The sequence below is a fragment of the Schistocerca gregaria genome, chromosome 8 (genome assembly GCF_023897955.1).
Source record: "Schistocerca gregaria isolate iqSchGreg1 chromosome 8, iqSchGreg1.2, whole genome shotgun sequence".
NCBI classification, from domain to species: domain Eukaryota; kingdom Metazoa; phylum Arthropoda; class Insecta; order Orthoptera; family Acrididae; genus Schistocerca; species Schistocerca gregaria.
In genome coordinates this window covers 497,620,349-497,639,605 of record NC_064927.1, presented here as the reverse complement: position 1 = coordinate 497,639,605, position 19,257 = coordinate 497,620,349, and the positions used below count along the sequence as shown (strand labels likewise).

The window sequence follows — 19,257 nt, the reverse complement described above, 5'->3', positions numbered from 1 at the left end:
CTAGTGTACTTTTTTCACTTGCTGTAGTATGCACACTAATATCTGCCAAAGTACTATCATTTAGTCACATGTTGTGCATATTGAAAATATTTTGAGTTTCATATTAATGATAAGTTGTTCCGTTTTTCTTTCTATTGAAAAGTTCCATCGTAAGAAGACACTGTCGGTGACGTACCTGACACACTGGATACAACAGCACTGTCCTCGCCTGACTGTGGGGCTGTTCCGCTTTGTGGTGCACGTCCTCAGTACAGCTTACAGGTCCCTGGGTCAAGACAACAATGGACCAGCGGTTAGTTGTCATTCACCATTGTAAGTCAAGGATATGAAAGTGAGCAACTTGAGGTACTGTAAGAAGTGTGTAGGACTTTTAAAGTAAATTGGTGTTATCAAGAACTTTCTTTTCTTATGCTGTTGCTTTAAAGAGTTTTGTGCTTACAGTTGTTGCGTAGAGGATCATAAAGGTTTCAGCTTATGATGTAATTTGTAATTCTAACTTTTCCATTTCTGTATCTGTTAGAACAAATACATGGTAACAGTTGTCTTCATTCCTTCTCTTCGTTGTAATTGTTAATTATTAACTCTTAACTACTATGGATGGTCTCTCAGACCACTACAGTTTTTTTGTCTTGTGATGTTTCACACACCCCTGTGAGGTGAAGTAGGCTCATATGTACCTTTCTACTGGATGGCAAGCTACACGTGCCAAAAATCTGGCATTGTCATTTCAATTTGTTTCTTATTTTTGGGCCTTGAGAGGTGTTTCAGGTGTACCATGGTTTTTGTGTGTTGCATTTTTGTTGTTACCATTTCTCTGTGGTGAGGAAGTTCTGTGCAGGCATTCAAAAATGCAATGGTAAATTCTCAGATGAAGATTTTGATGGCAGTAATAATGGCCTTGTTTTTTAGTATTTAGTGATCACGATACTAACTGGGAGAAGAAAACTGAAAGTGATGAAGATGTCATATGTGGTGGTGGTGGTGAAGGCAGTCTGAGAGATCCCTCTGTAGCAATTGTGTTTCTGTCAACATCCACTGTAGCTGGTTATATATGTGGCCATAACTTTTGCATTTAATTCGCAAGGTATTACCAAGGGCAAGCACACTTTGTTAGGTGCCGTAAGTTTTGCTGATTGTAGCTTGTGACAGTGTGTGTAGCAGGGGGAGGGAAAGGCTGATTGTGGGAGGCAACAGAATATACAACAGAGTATATTCTCAAAAGTATAATATTATGACTGGCAGTTTTCTGGTCAAGAAACAGTTATTCTGTTCCTGATATGAGCTGTTTTAGGAAGTGTTAATGTTCTGAAATAATTGTTAAATTGCGGGCATAAGATTTTCAAATTATTGTAGCAAATAAGCATTGGCAGTGTAAAACTATTGTCTGTTTTTCTGCACCTATACCTAATCATTAGTGCTGCAGAAGTTAATGGGTCAGTGCTTTAGTGGTTAATGAACAGTGATTCAAGCAACATTTCAGTAGTATGTGCAATATAAATGTTGAAAATACTTCTTTTGCATTTTTGTTGCTTTCATTTGGTCCTTTACAATGGCAAAAGCTGCAGTGTTTATTGATGCAACTGCAAAATATTTCAAAGGAAATGAGTTTCATTCAAAATTGCCCATTGTAAGATCTATAAGAATACAGTGGTTACTTTCTTTGCTCTTTCTATAAACAGATGTAAAATGATGTTGGTTGAATGCAGCTGTTTTGTTTTGAATTTTGATGACTGCCAATAAATGAACATCTAAAAATGGTCTCATCTCATAGACACTCAAAAAATAAGTGTTGCATGGTCCAGTCACAGTAATGTAAAACTGCCTAGTTTCGACGTCAACATGCAATAACCATTTGTAGATGTGCAGTCGTCGTCGTCCGGGGAGTGAGTGATTTAAGTGACATCCAGAATGTCATGATCATTGTCCTTTGGACCAAGTATAGGGTGGAAACCTTTCCAAAACAGCTTAATTTGTAAACTGTTCACATGCCACCATGCCTAAGTGTGCTATGCATAGTAAAAGGGCACTATCCAAAACCAGTGCTGAGTACTGTGGTGCATCGTGGGTCACGGAGGACAAGAATGAACGGAACGTCGTCTGAAGGATGTGTACCGGCGAATAGATGAGCAACTGACTGCGCATATGAACCAAGCGGCTACCAACAGTGTCTTCTCAGTGACCTTTCAGTGAACATTGCTGTGTATGCTCCTCCACATCAGGCACTTGGTTCACGCACCCTGGTTGATGACTATTAGTGACAACGGCTGAAGTCTGCTAGCCATTGCCTTGACTGAACTACTGGTGAGTGGTGACAGGTAGCCTTTTCAGATAGAATCACGTTTTTGTTCTATTGGACAGTTTCATGACATTCCTTAAATCTTAGATGATATTCTGGTAGGCTTAATGGACCAACACAAGTATGCATCTATTTGTTTCCCCTCACCAAGATGGCATCTACCAGGAGGACTGTGCAGTGTGCCACACAGCTCTGTTGTGTGCATTGTTCAGAGATCACAAGGGTGAGTTTACCATACTCCTCCGGCCACTAAACTCACCGGATTTAAACCCAGTTCAGAATCTGTGGGACAACCTCGATCCTGCTACTTGCACTGTGGATCCTCGCCCAAGAAACCTAGCCTAGCTGGCCATGGCACTGTAATTGGCATGGCTCCACATCCCTGTTGGGACCAATTGGAATCGCATTGACACTCTTCCAGCACATGTCGCAGTGGTCTGTGCTGCAAAAGATGGTTATTCAGGCTTTTGACTCACATTAATGTGACGGGACAGTGTAGAACCAGTTGTTCTGGATGTCTCATGTTGGAGAGTGCCACAGGGAAGTGTGACATGGCTGCTTTTGTTCTCAAGCTATACAGGGTGTTACAAAAAGGTACGGCTAAACTTTCAGGAAACATTCCTCACACACAAATAAAGAAAAGATGTTACATGGACATGTGTCCGGAAACGCTTACTTTCCATGTTAGAGCTCATGTGACTTCAAACACTTTGTTACAGGAAATGTTCAAAATGACCTCCGTTAGCGAGGATGCATGCATCCACCCTCCGTCGCATGGAATCCCTGATGCGCTGATGCAGCCATGGAGAACGGCGTATTGTATCACAGCCGTCCACAATACGAGCACGAAGAGTCTCTACATTTGGTACCAGTGTTGAGTAAACAAGAGCTTTCGAATGCCCCCATAAATGAAAGTCAAGATGGTTGAGGTCAGGAGAGCGTGGAGGCCATGGAATTGGTCCGCCTCTACCAATCCATCAGTCACCGAATCTGTTGTTGAGAGTCGGGAGAACACTTCGACTGAAAGGTGCAGGAGCTCCATCGTGCCTGAACCACATGTTGTGTCGTACTTGTAAAGTCACATGTTTTAGCAGCACAGGTTGAGTATCCCGTATGAAATCATGATAACGTGCTCCATGGAGCGTAGGTGGAAGAACGTGGGGCGCAATCGAGACATCACCAACAATGCCTGCCCAGATGTTCACAGAAAATCTGTGTTGGTGACGTGATTGCACAGTTGCGTGCGGATTCTCGTCAGCCCACACATGTTGATCGTGAAAATTTACAATTTGATCACGTTGGAATGAAGCCTCATCCGTAAAGAGAACATTTTCACTGAAATGAGGATTGACACAGTGTTGGATGAACCATTTGCAGAAGTGTACTCGTGGAGGCCAATCAGCTGCTGATAGTGCCTGCACACGCTGTACATGGTACGGAAACAACTGGTTCTCCCGTAGCACTCTCCACACAGTGACGTGGTCAACCTTACCTTGTACAGCAGCAACTTCTTTAATGCTGACATTAAGGTTATCATCAACTTCATGAATAATTGCCTCGTCCATTGCAGGTGTCCTCGTCATTCTAGGTCTTCCGCAGTCACGAGTTATAGGCTGGAATGTTCCGTGCTCCATAAGATGCCGATCAATTGCTTCGAACGTCTTCCTGTCAGGACACCTGTCTCGATACAAACGTACCGTGCCATGGCTATTGCCCCATGCTAATCCGTACATCAAATGGGCATCTGCCAACTCCGCATTTGTAACATTGCACTGACTGCAAAACCACGTTCGTGATGAACACTAACCTGTTGATGCTACGTACTGATGTGCTCGATGCTAATACTGTAGAGCAATGAGTCGCATATCAACACAAGCACCGAAGTCAACATTACCTTCCTTCAGTTGGGCCAACTGGCGGTGAATTGAGGAAGTACAGTACATACTGACGAAACTGAAATGAGCTTTAACATGGAAATTAAGCATTTCCGGTCACATGTCCACATAACCTCTTTTGTTTATTTGTGTGAGAGGAATGTTTCCTGAAAGTTTGGCTGTACCTTTTTGTAACACCCTGTATACATAAATTATCTAACAGTCAGAGTGACCAGCAATTTATGGCTGTTAGCTGGTGACACTGTGGTGTACGGGAAGATGTCGTCTTCGAGTGACTGTAGTAGGATACAGGATGACTTTTGCAGCATTTTGTATGCTGTGATGAATGTCACATTCTCTGAGTGTGAAATTTTGTAAATTAAAATCATATGAGTAGGAAAAACAATATTTAAGTAGAGCAGAGTGGAGTTAGCATCACTTTATTGTTTGTACACAGATTGTTTAATAGAAGTGAACAGTAGGTTATTATTTATCTGTTTTAGTTGTAAGAGTCTGCGTATTGTTGGATTGTTATTGTTATGTGAGTTCAATTACTTGGGTTAATATTTCACTACCTGTAGTTTAGACCATAATCGATGATGGATATGCTTGTTGTGTATGAATGCAGGGCAAAATGGCCACTGGAAGTGGTGTTGTCATCGTTTGACAGGCTTCAAGCTACTGGGTGGAGTTGGTGTTGGGGCATCTGAGATGAATGCTTTACTTATTCAGGAGGCTACAGCATTGCCACTGCATCTTCAGTTTTGCACATTGTGGCTGGTACCTAACAGCAATTCATGAATAGTGAAGGGATCACAAATCTCTGGGTGGAAAGCCACTTTGCTATCTCGTTACAACATTTTTTTTTTTTTTTTTAATGTGTGAGGTATTGCCTGCTGTTGAAAGTACATTTGAGGCAGCACAGGACGCCTCTCCTCTTGATACTGTGGCCAGCCTTCCTGAGAGGTCCAGACAAGTGCAGAGGGTGGGATTGCTTGTCATTGGGAGCTCCAGTGTTAGGTGGCTGATGGAACGCCACAGGAAAGTTACTGGCAGGTCAGGAAAGAAGGCACGAGGTCTCATCTGAGATGTGGAGGTGGCTCTGCTGGCAGCAATTGAACACAGTTCTGCCTGGGTTCAGAGACCATCCTCCATTCTCACAGGTGGCTAGCTGATTTGGTGAAGGTATTTAGACTGTCCTTTGGGGTGGGAGCAGAGTTGTTGGTTCACATCATCATTCTCAGAACCAATTGGGGTCCTATAATTTGGAGTAAAGTGTAAGGTCTAAACCAGAGCCTCTGACGAATCTGCGATAGTATTGGATGCAAATTTCTTGTCCACCACGTTCTGGTGGAGAGTTGTAGGGTCCCTTAATAGGCCAGGTAAACACTACACGCAGGAAGCGATTACTAGGGAGCAGTTGTGGGATGCAAACGTGGGTTTTTGGTATAGAGAAATCTGTCCGTAGGCCCAGTAGGGTGTGTTCTGATTCCAGACACGGTAGCATTAATTTTGGAACTATCTCTCCTGTAAACAGAAAAGTTCCCACATAAGTACTAGGGACAGAAAGTTGGCTGAAACCACATGTCAGCAGGAATGAAATTCTAAATTTTGTTTGGAATTCATATTGCAAAGATATGCCAAGTGCTGGTAGTGGAGGCTTGTTTATACCCATAAAAAACACAATGGTAGTGAGATTAGGAGAGATTCCAAATGCAAAAGAATTTAGATGAAGACAAGTGTTAAAAAGATTGATCAAACATAATCATTGGATGCTTTTGTAGGCCTCCTGCCTCAGGAGTTACGGTGGAGCAGATGAGGGGAAACTTGGAGAACATTTCATGTAAACTTTTAGATCATTTTTGGGATTAGGTGGAGTCTTCAACTTACGAGCCATAGCTTGAGAGATCAGTGTTTTGGGTTGCTAGCAGGGACAGGGAATTGTGTAATAGTGTTTTCAATGCCTTATCCAGAAATTATCTTAATCAGAGAGCCAGCTCATGACGGTAACATCTTAAATCTGCTGGGGACATAGACCTAAACTTACTGATACAGTTAGCGTAGGAGAGGGAATCTGCAGTCATGAATCCGTTACATTATCACTTAATATGGCTGTGAATAGGAATACAAAGTAAGATGGGAAGATCTTTCTGCTTAGCAAGAGGGACAAGACAATTTCAGATTGCGTGGGTGGTCGATTCAAAAATTTCATCCCCAGCACTAACAACATCTAGTGTCAGTGGACAAAGATCAAGGCATTGTACAATACATTTTAGACAGGTGTGTGCCAAGCAAAGTTGTGAGGAGTGGAAAAGATCCATCATGGTTTGACAGCCATCTTAGAAAGCTGCTACGAGAGCAAAAAGAGCTTCACTGCGAAGCCAAAATTCTCATAAGGAATGCTGTGTGTGAAATGTTGAGCAGTTCAAAAGTAAAATTTTTTTCTAGTGACTTGACAGGAAGCCCTAAGAAGTTTTGGTCCTATGGTTAAATAAATAAACAACTGGAGGCATTTGTCCAGATGTTCTGTGACCATGATGGCATTGAAACATAGATAACAGAAAAGGTAGAAATATTAATGTCTTTTTCCAAAACTGTTTCACAGAGGAAAATCACACTGTAGTGCATCCTGTAAACTGTCATACAAATGACAAAATTGGCTGAAATTGAAATAAGTGTCCATGGGACAAAAAGCAGCTGAAATCACTTTAGAGAGGAACGACTGTTGGATACCTACAATTGTGCACAGAGCACGTGAAAGACTGCCTCCCTTGTACTGTAGGTCTTTGGAGGAACAAAGTGTTCCTGATGATTTGAAAAAGATACAGCTCATCCCTGTTTTCAAGAAGAGTAGCAAAATGCAGGAAGACTTCCAGAGGATCTGTGCTTAGTGCAGCTAGTGGCAGTTGACCTCGACATAAAGAAATGTAACATACTACATAAGACAGTAAGACCCTTCACTGGATGATTATGTGGTTGCAGAACAGTCACTGGAGGAAGTTACTTCCTTAAATTATCTAGGAGTATGTGTGTGGACAGTTTAAAGTGGAATGGCCACAGAAATGTAATCACAGGAAAGACGTGTCACACTGAGATCCATTGGAAGAATCTTCAGGAAATTGAATCCATCAACAAAGCGAGATGGCTTACAAAACTTTCATTTGATAATACTTGAATATTTATCATTGGTTGGCATCTGTACCAGATAGAAATGATAAAGGAAATAGGGAAGACCCAAAGGAGAGTAGTGTGTTTTGTTGCAGGCTCATTTAGTAACCACAAGTGTCTCAGAGGTGATCAACCAACTGCAGTGGCAGATGCTGCAAGAGAGACATTCTGCATCGTGGTGTGGTTTACGGTTAAAGTTCTGAGAGTGTAAGTTCGTAGAAGAGTCAACTAATGTATTGCTTTCTTCTCTGTATATCTCATGAAGAGACTGTGAAGATAAAAATAGAGGTTTGAGCCCACATGAAGGCTTACCAGCAACTGTTCCTCACGCTAATTATTCGTGATCGGAATGGGAAAGAAAGGAAGTGACAGTGATATAGAATGTACTTCCCACTGTGCACCACAGAGGGGTTTACAGCATATAAATGTAGATGGAGAATATAGTGTTAGTAGTGTGCTACTTGACACAGTCATGTTGATTAAATATTGTGATGTGACATTGCAAAACAATATAAAATGGATCGCGTTAATAAGGCCTTTTGTAGCGGCTGCGATTGATCGACTTCAGCTTATTGGAAGAATTCTAGGAAAGTATAACTCCTCTACAAAGGAGACCATATATAGAACACTACTGCGACTAATTCTCAAGCGCTGCTAAAGTGATTGCGATTTCCACTGGGTCATTTTAAAGAAGACACTGCATCAATTTAGAGGTGTACTGGTAGATTTGTTATCGGTACATTCGAGCAAGACACAAGTGTTACGAAACTGTTTTGTGATCTCAAATGAGGAATCACTAGAGGGAAGAAGGCATTCTTTTCACAAAATACTATTGACAAAGTTTAGAGAACCACCATATTATGTAATGGATTGCAGAACAATTGTACTGCCATAGTCATACATCTCACCTAAAGACTCTGAAGAGAAGATAGGCTCATGCAGAAGCACATAGACAGTCGTTTTTCCTCCACTCCACTTGTGATTGGAGCTGGAAAGAGATTTACAGAAGGTGATACAAGATACCCTCCCCCATGCATTGTAAGGTGGCTCATACACTGTGAAAGCAGATGTAGAATTGGTGGAACCTTCTTAATCTGGATCTACTGGCAATACTTTTACATCTCTCTCCGTTTTGAGATGATTTTATTTTTCTTTCACTGTATCATTTTACAGCCGTAACACATCTCTCTCTCTCTCTCTCTCTCTCTCTCTCTCTCTCTCTCTCTCTCTCTCTCTCTCTCTCTCTTAAAAAAAAAGAAAATCCTTGTCTGAGTGTTTCCTCTTAGTCTCTCTTCTTTGCAATGTGTTTTACCTCTTTGGGTATCTGATCTAGTATAGTTTTTCACAATGAGGTTACCATATGTCGCTTTGGGGCAAACAAAGCACATATTTTGTGTTGTCAGTAATTAAAACCTACAATATTCTGCAACCACTTTTGATTGCCTAGACATTGTTAATCACTTAATTATACACTTATGAGCTGAATAATTTGAAGTTCTCTTTTGCAGTGTTCAAAATTTTCACTAATTGTTATTTTTTTCCCCTCTGCGTGAATTTTGCTGTTCAAGTGGTTCTCCTGTGATGATTTTTGTATGTGTCATTCTGCTTTTGGGCAATGTTGTTTCTTGTCACAAGGCAATTATTTAATTTCTTTCTCTTTTGCTGCATGCTGCTTGCAATGATAATGGATACCAGGAAGAGGTGAAGTATTAACAGTGTAGCATGATACACATTTAATATCGGCAAGTCTTTGTTTTGAAAATGATTTTGGAGCTATGAAAACTAAAAACATCTGTACTTTATGGAGGAAAAGAAAGTAAAAATTCCGGGAATTATCATAAATTGTGTAAGGTAATCACCATAACGAGTAGGACCAATTTCCTTCCTCAGTTTGGGCTTGCTTTCTGTCACAATTGGCCTATTCGACAATTACACATTACATATTAATCTTCCTACCATAAAAAATATCAAGTTGTTGTTAAGATCTCAGACCTATACCTTTCACATATAAGTTCTTTACTGAATGACATACCCAAGCACAACTCGCCCTGGCAGTTTTACTTGTGCCAGTTTTATTCTGCTGGGAAGTTTCAAATCAGTGCACACTGTTTCTGAGTGAAAATTTGTTCTGGAAACTGCCCCATAGGCTGTATCTAAGCTGTTTTCCTGGCTGTGTCCTTTCCTTTGGGAGTAGTAGTCATGCAAGGTATGCAAGAGAACGTCCTTGGAGTTTGGAATGTAGAAGAGGTGCTGGTGGAAGTAAAATGGTATGGGCAGGTTGTGCTTGGATGGCTGTCTGTAGAGCACTTGCCTGCAAAAAGGCAAAGGTACTGGTCCAGTACAGAGTTTTAATCCACCAGGATGCTTTGGTCATTTGTTTTTGCAAGTGAATGTATGATTGCAGTTCCCAGATTTTTGTAGCAGCCACGAAGTTAGTACCTGAAGATATAAGCTCCTATTGGCCAAGTCATACAACTACCTTACCCTGGGGTACAATGTTGGCTCATATCCAGGGATATCTCAACATACACATTGTGCTGTGGACCTCAAGAACACACGCATCAGAGAAAAACTGACAGAGCTACACTTTACCCACATGTCTATATTTTCCTCAATTCTAGATGTAGCAAGCAGTCTCGTGGATGTGATACCTGCTGTAGGAGTAACTGAGAGTTAACTTTTATGTTGGAAGAATAGCTGTCTTATTGTCTTGGTGAAATAATGAGTAGTATGTACTGTTAATTTTGTTAGACCTATTGTTGAACGGTCTGTGACTTCACATAAGACGGCCAAGGTACCAGGTTTCAGTGCATGCGAATTGAGGTCAAAGTGTTGACCACTTCAATTCCAAATCGAACATGTATCGAGATTTCTCACAAGTTGCAGTGGTGACCTTGTTCTGACCTAAACTGCCATTTGCCTAGTTCGAATATAGATACAGAAATATGTACTTCAGTTTAGGTAGACCACACAAATTGCAGTCAGTCTTTGGCCAAGCCAATCAGCCTCCCCCATCTTCTTCGAAACACATATTCTTCTTCAGCTGTTCCCGTTGGACTCGTATCCTTTGTGATCCTGTCAGTGCATCTCAGCTGTGGTCTTCCCTTGATCTGTTGCCTCTGATGTCTTCTTCCATCACATGCCCAGTTATCTGACTTCCTTGTCATATCATGTTCCGATACCACTTCAGTCTCCTCAAATTAATAACAGCCTAACGCCAAACAATTTTTACAACTACTTCAGTTTACATTTGTTTGTTGTTTTCTAGTCATCTCCATCCTTCACTGGTCTAAAAATCTGTTTCAGGACAACATTCTCAAATTCAGAAGTTTTCTTTCCACCTTTTGTGTTGGAGCCTGCTCTCTGCCCCTTAGAGGACAATAGGTTGTATTACTGTCTTGCAGATCCTAATCTTGGCGGATCTCAGTAGAAACTAGGACTCAAGCAACTTACTGAGCACAAACCTTGACATGTTCCCTGTGCTTGGATTCTTGCTATTATTTCATGGTGTATCCCATTCATTCCACTGAGTACTGGCCCAGAAAAATTTTTTCTCCTTACTCACTATGAGGTATTTGGTCTTATACATATTCACTTTCAAGCCTGCTCTCACTGCTTCTTCCATTAACACTCTTGCCATCTGAACAAGATTTTGCTCATTCTGTGCTATTAATTCATCATCATTCACATAGGCCCAGTGTGTTGAACACCCCATGCCATTGAATTCCTGCCTCCAGGCTTATTACCTGCTTCCAGGCTTATTACCTTTCTCACTGCTCTTTCCGGAACTGGATTAAACGGAAGTGGTTGGTGGGGGGGGGGGGTGGGGTGGGTTGGGTCGGCAGACATTTTCCATGTCGCACTTCAATTCCTCGCTTTGAACTTCTGCAACATCTTTCCATTCACTTTCACTGGGCATGTTGTCTCTTGTATACATTTGAGTTATGTTTATTAGTTTTCTGTGCCCTATCCAGCTTTTACCATATTGCTTTCCTGCACACACTATCATATGCTTTTTGGAAGCCAACAAAAGACAGTGAGTGATCTCTGAAATTCCCAGCTCTGGCATCTGCCTTGTTATATGTAGCTGATCTGTGGTTGATTTTCCCTTTTTAAACCCTGCTTGTAGGAATCCAAGTACCTCCTTGATGTATAGTGTTAGCCACTTCAGCTGCTCAGAATCTTATAAGCTGTAAATTGTAAGGTAATTCTTCTGTAGTTGCTGCATCTCATTGGGTCACCTTTCATAATTACTGAGCAGGTGATACTGTTTCCATTCTGCCGGTATCCTTTCCCTCCTCCAAATTAAACAGATTAGGTTTTACTCTTGTTTTCTAGGATCTCTTTTCCCTTTTCCCCTCTTTCAGCATTTGTGTGGGTACGGTGTCTCTTCGTGGTGCCTTTCCTCTCATTATCCATTCTTGAAGTACCTGACTGTCTTCTTGTATTGCCTACTATTCAATCCTTTTCTGCAAGTGTTCTTTGTCTATATATATTCGCTTTTCTATTCTGAAGACAATGCCATAAAATTTCTCAGGAACCTCTCTGTGTGGCATGGAAACCAGTCTCATAAAGTAATATTACTGACTGGAGTGACCAGGGAAACTTTGGTGTCAGAAACTGGAAAATTGTCACCTGGTGAGTCACGGTTTCTTTGTCGACACTACATTACTGTCAGTCTACAAATTGACTGAAAATCACGTGTCAATGTTGACAATAAAGGCAACTACATAACCTCGCCGTATGGAAAGTGATGAATGTTAATGTGGACTGAGAAAGTACCTATGTTGTGTACGCCATCACCTTATAGGTGGACAGTTAAATGGGATTACTGGTAGATCCTGTGGATCCATTTGTACTTACACAATAAGCAGTTAAGATGTTACCCTGTGAAAGTCTCATCACTGCATAAGTGCTGCAACCCCATCCACTTGGACCCAATGACTCGAGTGAAGCCTTGTTCTCTGTATACAAATTTCTCCTCGTTTCACTTGGTTACCACATTAAGAAAATGAATCCAGTAGTATGGTGCTTTAGTTTTTAGACGTAGTTCTGAAGAGCTTTGTTTGTGCTCCCCTTGCTCAGTTTTGTTTTCTTTTTAAATGTGACTAAATCATAACATGGAGTTGTAATTGTACGCTTTACCATTGCTTTCTTATTTGTTTGACTGGTTCATTGATTTTAATTTATTGTCTGTACAGGAGCTGGACTTGAGTACCCCAGTGCTGGAACGAGAAATAAGCTTTGCACCTAAAGATGATGAAGAAGAAATGCTTCCAGTGTCAGAGGTGTGGCTGTTGTCACTGACATTGCCTGCAGTATTCACTCGCCCATCACCTCACCACTCTCCCGCTTCGTCCGCTAATGGCCTTTCTTCACAGCAATTCATCGCCAAAATGGTGAGGAAACATTTAGCTTGTCTTTAAGGAAGCGTGTGAATTTTCAGACTCTGCTGTCATTGGGAAATACTACAGTAAAATATATACCTGCTCTTCCTAGTGAGATCTCAAGTTGAGTTTCTCTTGTAGCTTGGCTGTATCTGTCCGTCCCATTGGGTCCTGCTGTACAACAGCAGCCAACATGGACTTGGAGCCAACAGGTCAGAATACAAAGCACTTCACACAGTGTTTGCCACGGTGTGTGTCTCATGCTTGTATTAGTTCTCTCTCTCTCTCTCTCTCTCTCTCTCTCTCTCTCTCTCTCTCTCGAGCTCATTTGTGTATGTTTATAACTTTGCTGTTTAGACCATTAGTTGCTGGTATGCTTCTTTGCTTTTCAAGTTGTTTGTTAGATTAACATAGCTGAAAAGGGATTCTTCTTCTTTTCTCTCTCTCTCTCTCCCCCTCTCCCTCTCCCTCTATCTATCTATCTATCTATCTATCTGTTTGTCTGCACTGTATTCAATGTTACAATTTTTTTTTTTTTTTTTTTTTTTTTTTTTTTTTTTTTTTTTTTTGCATAAAAAGGAGAATTCACTTCAGCAGAATGTAGAATTACAAGGAGACTGAATGTTAGGCCAGAGCTTACCTTCTGGAGCCAAAGTTCATATACTGCCACCAGACTCATTTAAAAGTAATCTGTTCCTAGCTTTTGGAATTGTGTGTTCCTTCCCTGACCAACCCTTTTACCTCCTAGAGGAAGGACTAGTTTCTTTTACTTTTGTATTTATCAGTAGCACTGAAATTTTTCATGTAGAAGGGCCAGTGATTCTATCTCCATGTAATTTTAGAAATTTGTTTCATTTTCTTTTGACTTGCCTATCTCATTAGAATTGTATTAGACTGTGGGTGTGGTCACCTTGTGCATCATAGTCTGTTTGTGGTCCCTTTGGCCATGTATTTTCATTGCCACTAACTGTATAGGGCATTAATCTTTCTACATCCGTGAATTAAATAGATGAACATTGTAGCAGTGTGACTACTGTGCTATTTTCTCCCTACTTGCAAAAACAAATGTGTGACAGACGGTGACTGGACTAAGCATTTGTGTGAATGAAAATATTTGAAGATAAAATTCACATTGACTAATGGCTTCTTTGCGTAAAGGATTTGCAAGTACTTTGGTTGTAGTGCCTAACTTACTTTTATTAAGCATGCACATTGAGCATTATTATGATAAGTACCTTTTTCCTATCAAACATGTCCTGCCTTGGAGGTAAGTATTGATGCATGGTATTCAAAAAATCTGGATCTGTTTTTAAGAATTGAAACACTTGAGAAGCCTCCTATTGGCATTGCTTACAGTATTGTGTTTACACTTCAATAGTGGTAAGTAGGGGTTGCAATGATAATGTCTGTAGCACTATTTAGTAGTTACACACTAATTGTGAATCACAGTTTGTAGTTTTCTTTGCCTGTTTGTCAGTGGTGGTTTAAACAGCATTTTGATTGAAATGTCGTTTGGCCTAATGAACAATATTTTAATTAGTGTTTGTTGAAGTTATTGCTATCACTGACTGAATCTTTTTGTACTGTTGTGTCCATAGTTGCTAAGATCAGCTTTGACTTCCCTCCATGCAATGCTCTTCCTTGAAATAAAACAAAATGTATTCAAATCTGGATGGGATGTTGTTTATTCGCCTATCTGTTGAGTGTCCCCACATGATATTTTCTAGTATCAGCACAGCACAAATTGAATTAGGCCAAAATACAAGGGGGTAAAGATAATAAATGAATAAAGTATATACGGCTTAAACTTTCTGATTTAATCAGCTGAAAAAACTAACCATACTTGATTACAAAGCTTCGGCTGATACTTTGAGGTTTAAATATTTGCTGAGAGGTGGTGTTGACTGTAATTTATTATTTCAAATTTTTCTTGTTGAAAGTTGAAATTTCTCTTAAAGACTGAAAATTTATATGCTGTTGAACGTTCAAATTGAGGGGCAGCACTTGTATCCCAATTGTTCTTATGTAGTGAGATGTTGAAAGAAAATGTCATTATCTGATGAATGAATTTTATACCCTGTGAAAAAATGCTATGGTGTGGTTAAAAAAAAACTAGAATTGCATTCAGGACTGAAGTTCAAATCCCTGCCAACTAACTCTGATCTAGATTTTTTTGTGGATGCCTTTGAAAAACACACAGCCAGGACTTCACAAATATTGTCATGCCTACTCCTGTCTCTGATTGTGGGTACAGACTGATCTGTAGAGAAGCTTGAGGTCTACGTTAGTTCAGAAGGTGACAATTGAGAGTTTTCTGACAGAAAATCGTAAAAAATGTTTGTCGTACATTAAATTAGCAAATGCGGACTAAAGTTGTGTGTCCAGATGCACTGTGGCCAAAATGTTAAAACTAATTTTTCAAAACTATTTCAGTGAGGGAGATGGTACTGCAGTTCCTCTTGTAAGTTGTTAATCAAAAGTCAAAATGACAAAGAAGACACTGAGCATGGGATATAAAATAAACTGTAGGAATCCATATAGATTCTGGGGGGGTGGGTGGGGGAGAACTCTGTGAAACCCAGCTTGTTCTGTTCCTCGTTGAGACCCATAGAAAAGTAGATATTGGTGTCCAGGTTGATGTCATGTCCCTTGACATCCAGAAGGAGGTAGCTTAAAAAGTCCTCATTCAGCCTATACTTCAACGTTGCTCTTCAGTCTAGGATCCATACCAGATTGGATTGATAGGGAAAATAGAAAATACCCAAAGGAGAGCCATACATTTTGTTACAGGTTTATTTAGGAAGCACAGAAGACCAACCATGACTTTCGTCTTCGCAAATGCAACCCTTTGCCTCAAACTGTTTGTACCAGGCATAAATGGAAACTATGCCAGGGGGTGCTTGGTGAAAGTGTGGTAGAAATTCTTGTTGGAGCTACTGTTACTGATTCCCTTTTAGAAACTGAAGAACACACCAGCTCTTCTGTTGTGCTGTACTTGCCATTTTCTGAACTAGCCCTCTCTGGGGCCCGCAAAGTGCAACAAATGACTTTTGCCCATACATAAAAAAAAAACTTCCACAAATGCTACTAACGGGTCAAAGTGTGAAGAAACTAATATATTGTAGTGTTTTGTTTCTGTGAATTTTCGAAAGCATCAAATTTTTCGTGCTCACTCTGTTTTGCCACCTCCTACATATCTATTGCAAAAATGACTGTGATATTAATGTTGGAGAGATTTCAGCTCACTGGAGGTTTTCCAACAAGCTGTCTTTCCGCGGACCTTTAGTGACTGGAACAGAAAAGAGGGGGAAGTGATAGTGGTACACAAAGTACTCTCCTAGACCCACCATAAAGTGGCTTTCGACATGTGGTCACAGTGTAGCCCAAGGCTTATGTCAGTTGTTGCCTACGTTTGTCCACCTATATTTTTAGCATATGTCCTTGTGGTGATAAGTGAAGCCTGCTTGGCAGTTGGGTCAGCCATTCCTAATTTCAGAAAGAAAGCAACAGAGGTGTCATTGGTTGCATTTGTTTAATGTACTTTTCTTTATAAATAACTAAACTTGCAGGAGAACCTCTTAGAACCTGTATTATTTAACAAAGAAATTTCTGCCAAATATTTTGGTGGATGTTAAATACATGTACCTCAGTTATAAGTGACTGGGTTGGGGGAAGCGCTTAACATGACTCGTAACCAACACCAATTTCCTTCCCTTGGTCCTAGCTGAGTGTGTGCTCCACTCCTATTGGCTTTGTGATTGGCAATATGTTTATGGTAATCATACTTCTTTTTGTGGTATACTATAGTATTATTTAAGCTTTTCAAAAGAAAGGAATGACCTCTCAGAAAGTAGAATTTTGGATGATTTTAAATCCCATAAAATATGAAAAAGATGTCATTGTTGCTCTTGAAACAGTATGGAAATATAAGAAGCAAACTCCTTTTCATCAGGTTCATGCATCATGTGCTGGGCTATAAAGGACCGACGCTGATTTTCGTGCGTGGTGAGCAGGATACGCAGTTCTGCCTGTCGGCCAGCAGCGAGTGGCGGGAGTCCCACCAGTACTGGGGGGATGAAGACTGCGTCCTCCTGCAGATGCTTCCTCGTTACCACGTTGTGGAAAGTGAGCAAACATACTGTTCTTTGTCTTTCTTTTATATCCTAGTCCAGTAAAAGTAGTAGTGAAATAGTCTTGCACATTGATAGGGAAGATTTATTGCAAGTTACAGGTTAGCTTGCTGTGGCTACAAAATTGTGACTGTTTTCATTTCGTAATCTATTAGGAGGTCACGTCCAGAGTATATCGTGTGTGGAGTTCACACCTGTACATGTTAAATTGTAATTTTCTGATGGTATTTTTCCTAATTTAACCATTTCCGTTGTAGAGTAAAAGTAATATTCACAGTTGCCGTGTTAACAGCTCATTTGGCATTCGCTGTTCTCTTATCAGTATTCTTTCAACTCAGAAAGAAGTGAAATACATAATTATAAAACTATTTGACAGTAGATACATAGAAGTGAAATATCTAGTGGCAGTAACAAATACAGTTTAAAGTTGTTTCTCATTGACAACTCTTCCATTTCATAGGTAAATTCTTGAGTAAGTTGTAACATATCTGTGAATGGCCAGGCAGTCTATGTTTTTAAATGCATTTGTGTGTAGTTGTTCTTACAATTGAACATACTGTTTCAGTATGTTTGTCATGAACATGATGTATAGAACTCATGACTACATTGATCTGAAAAATGGCTCAAACAAAAAAAAAATTGTACCATTAGGAATGCTGATGATCAGAGGGTTGAATTGAGTGAATAATGGGTGATGGTGTACTTACCCCAGTGCATCATTCTGTTAAAATTAGCAGTTGTGCATGAGCTTTTTACTGACATCCGTGAATTCCTTTTTCTCTACTTAGCACAGCTACATTGTTGAATATGATGTGCATTTTGTTAGCCTTTCTTAATAAAGCATCTTGACTGTCAGTATTTATGGGCTGTGCTTTAAGAATGCAGAAATGTGATCAGTAGAAGCAGCTGTCTTAGCACAGTAAACAAAGAGCAGAGAGGGTCAAATGGGGGGGGATTCATATAATTGCAAATTTTTGTACTGTGCTAAGAGGAAGTGCTACAGAGAACACCCTGAAGATCCTGACCCAGTGATGCTATGAACATGGGGTTGGGGTGGCATTTAAATGGCACTTTTCATTTTTCCTTAGATAACTCGAAATCCATCGCTTCTGGAATTAATGTTCCCAAATACTAAATTAAATTTCCCAGAAAAAGAAAGTTTTGTTCACTTTTTATTTAGGACTAATACTTTTCACTTTGCAAGAGATGGAAAATCACAGATAATTAAAAAGTGTTTAAATTGTATAAAATTAATGTTCAATTTGAAATGAAATGAGCGAAGAACAAAAACTAGCACTACATCATCTTCCTTGTTTCCTATCCTGCTATCCCTCCCCGTCACCTCCCATCACCTTTTCTGTAGCCCTCACTATCCAGACTACATGATATGGCTGCTCTCCTCGGGAAGTCCATAATGCCCAGAAATGTCTGTCTGTGAGTGTGCATGTGCGTGCATGCACCTCCATATGTTCAATGAGTAAGAACGAATTACAAATTGTGGCTGAATGTAATGGTGCCAGAAAAGTTATATTCTTATTTTGCACTTCCTTTCATTTGTAATAAACCTAGTACACATTTTTAATTTCAGTTAGAGATTACCTACTCTTCCGCAATGATACTTTTTGTAAGAAGTCATACATCATCATCATCTTCAACTGTTCCCATCACCTGGCTTGGTATATTTAGAACACAAACCTCTCAATCTTTCTATCCTCCCACCAGGTTTCTCTCCCCACTCTGTCCAGTCTTCTCTTTCCTTTGTCACACATTCCCTCACTTCATCCATGCGTCATCTATCTCTTGGTCTTCATCTAGATCCCTTCCTTGCATTGTCATTTCATGGGCCTGTCTTGATATCCTGCCAACTCCCATTTTGCAGTATGCCCTTACTGCCTTAATCTCGTTTTATCTGTGGCTTCTTGCATAGGCTTCTTTTTCACTCTTTCTTCCACTGTCTCATTCCTTACTCCATGAAGTTTGCTAAGTTTTATTCTGTTTCTTTGGAATTTCATCTCGCAAACCTATATCCTGTTCATCTGTCTTTTCTTGGCACCCACATTTCTGATGTGTATGTGAGTGCTGGAACACAGTACGCTTAGTATAATTTCGCTTATTTTTGGCAGTGCATCCTTACTTCAGATAAGACTTCCTACATTCTGCAGGAAACAATAGCTCACCTCCCCTTTTCACTTACCTCATTATTGTTCCTCTGATGATTTGCTGTTACTCTACCCAAGCCTGAAATTTTCCACTTTCTTGGTTACTTAACCCTTACATGCATTGCTACTCACCTTTTGATCTTTGTCACCCTCACTTCACACTTATTTACATTAAATTTCAAGCCATATTGTCCCACTTCCTACCATACTTTTACCATTCCTTGTGCCTGTCCTTCTCAATGT

General features: G+C 40.2%; 1 protein-coding gene across 2 annotated transcripts in view; it reads left to right on the top strand.

Annotated features, from left to right (window-relative positions):
* The window catches only part of LOC126285344 (uncharacterized), a 336,600-nt gene that overhangs the window by 289,263 nt on the left and 28,080 nt on the right, over positions 1 to 19,257 (top strand). For both annotated transcript variants that reach the window (XM_049984659.1, XM_049984660.1), the window contains 4 exons: positions 143 to 292; positions 12,540 to 12,737; positions 12,867 to 12,937; positions 16,678 to 16,850. In XM_049984659.1, the coding sequence (XP_049840616.1) occupies positions 143 to 292; positions 12,540 to 12,737; positions 12,867 to 12,937; positions 16,678 to 16,850 (592 nt within the window). The remainder of the gene's footprint in view (positions 1 to 142; positions 293 to 12,539; positions 12,738 to 12,866; positions 12,938 to 16,677; positions 16,851 to 19,257) is intronic.